The 1747-nt window shown below is 50.0% G+C and overlaps 1 protein-coding gene across 1 annotated transcript; it reads right to left on the bottom strand.

Annotated features, from left to right (window-relative positions):
- Window positions 1-352: 352 nt before the first annotated feature.
- LOC121853613 lies at window positions 353-664 on the bottom strand. The gene has a single exon (XM_042347871.1). The coding sequence runs from the start codon at window positions 662-664 to the stop codon at window positions 353-355; it is 312 nt and encodes a 103-aa protein (XP_042203805.1).
- Window positions 665-1747: the final 1083 nt, after the last annotated feature.

Below are 1747 nucleotides of genomic sequence, written 5' to 3'. Positions count from 1 at the left end.
CTTTGCTTTGTCCCCAGTATTCAATTTGCTCTCTAACCTTCTGTGTCCTCAGACCACTGTGTTCCCAGCCTACAGTGTGCTCCCCAACTTCCTTTGCTCCCCCTTTCATTATTTATTGTATCCCAGCCTTCCTATGTTCACCAGCCTTCACTTTCCTCCCAGCCTTTCTACTCCCCCACTTTGTCCCCAACATTCACTTAACTCCCCAGTCTTCACTGTCTTCTCAGCCTTCACTGTTCTCCCCAGCCTTCACTGTGTCCCCAGCCTTCACTGTACTCCCAGCCTTCCTGTGTCCCCAGTTTCACTTTGTCCCAGTCTTCACTTTGCTCTCCATTCCTTTGGTCCCCAGCCTTCACTGTGACAGCCAACCTTCACTGTGATCCCAGCCTTTACTGTGCTTCCCAGCCTTTACTGTGCTTCCACCTTCCACTTTGCTTCCCAGCCTGCACTTTGCTTCCCAGCCTTCACTTTGTCCCCAGCCTTCACTTTGCTTCCCAGCCTGCATGCTCCCCCAGCCTTCACTTTGCTCCCAGCCTTCACTTTGCTCCCAGCCTTCACTGTACCTTACTTCACTGTGCTCCCCAGCCTTCCCTATGTCCACTGTCTTTTCAGCATTCTGTGCTCCCCAGCCCTCCTTTGCTCCCCAACCATTCTGTGTCCCCATATTTCTCTTCCAGCCTTCTTTATTCACTGTGCTCCCTAGCCTTCACTGTCCCCCAGCCTTCAATGTCTCCCCAACATTCACTGTGCTCCCCAGCCTTTACTGTGATCCCCAGCCATTTCTTTGCTCCCCACCTCTCTGGCCTTTCTGTGTCCCCAGCCTTCACTGTTCTCCCCAGCCTTCATGTCTCCCCAGCCTTCACTTTGTCCCCAGTCTTCTTGCTTCTCAGCCACTTTACTGTGCTCCCCCAACCTTCACTTTGCTCCCCCAGCACTTTGCTCTAGCCTTCCTTTGTCCCCCAGCCTACACTGTGCTCCCCAGCCTTCACTGTGTCCCACCTTCACTGTGCTTCTCAGCATTCACTTCACTGTGTCTCTTAGCTTCTCATTTGTCTGACCCTTGTCCCCAGCCTTCATTCTTAACAACTCTTCACATTGTCCCAGCTATTCATTGTGCGGTATTATTCACTGTATCCCCAGTATTCACTGTGTCCCCATTCAGGGCTCCCAGATTTCATGTGTCTACTGCACTGTTGTCTGACCTATATCTGGACTTATCTGTTATTCACTGATGCTCTATCCCCATTAGCTGCTGTTAATTCCTGGTTCATATCCGTATTCGCTGTGTCTGTCGTCAACTTATCCCCGGTGACATATGTCTCTGGTATTTGGCAATACGCATCCCCGGTATTCACTTGTTATCGCTACCATAGCTTGTCTGATATTCGCATTATTCCTTTGACTGCTGTTAATCCCTATTGCTTATCTGTAATGCTTTGTCTGATATTCATTTGTCTGTTATTCGCGGTATCTATTCACTTAATTGTCTGACCTTCGCTTAAATTATCAGTATTCGCTGTTATCTGATAGATCAGCTGTCATCAGCCTTCACTGTTGCTGTCCTCTTTATTCGCTGTTACTGTGTACGATCCCCAACCTTCACTTTGCTTCCAGCCTTCCTCACTGTTCCCCCAGCCTTCACTGTGCTCCCCAGCCTTCACTGCTTCACAGCTTCACTGTGCTCCTAGCCCACTGTGCTCCCCACTTCCTTTGTCCCCCTTCACTCTGTTTCTCAGCCTTCCTCTTC

This window comes from Homarus americanus, unplaced genomic scaffold, assembly GCF_018991925.1.
Source record: "Homarus americanus isolate GMGI-L3 unplaced genomic scaffold, GMGI_Hamer_2.0 scaffold4896, whole genome shotgun sequence".
In the NCBI taxonomy this organism is placed as follows: domain Eukaryota; kingdom Metazoa; phylum Arthropoda; class Malacostraca; order Decapoda; family Nephropidae; genus Homarus; species Homarus americanus.
Note: the sequence above shows the minus strand (reverse complement) of the source record. Positions and strands in the feature narration are given on the sequence as shown.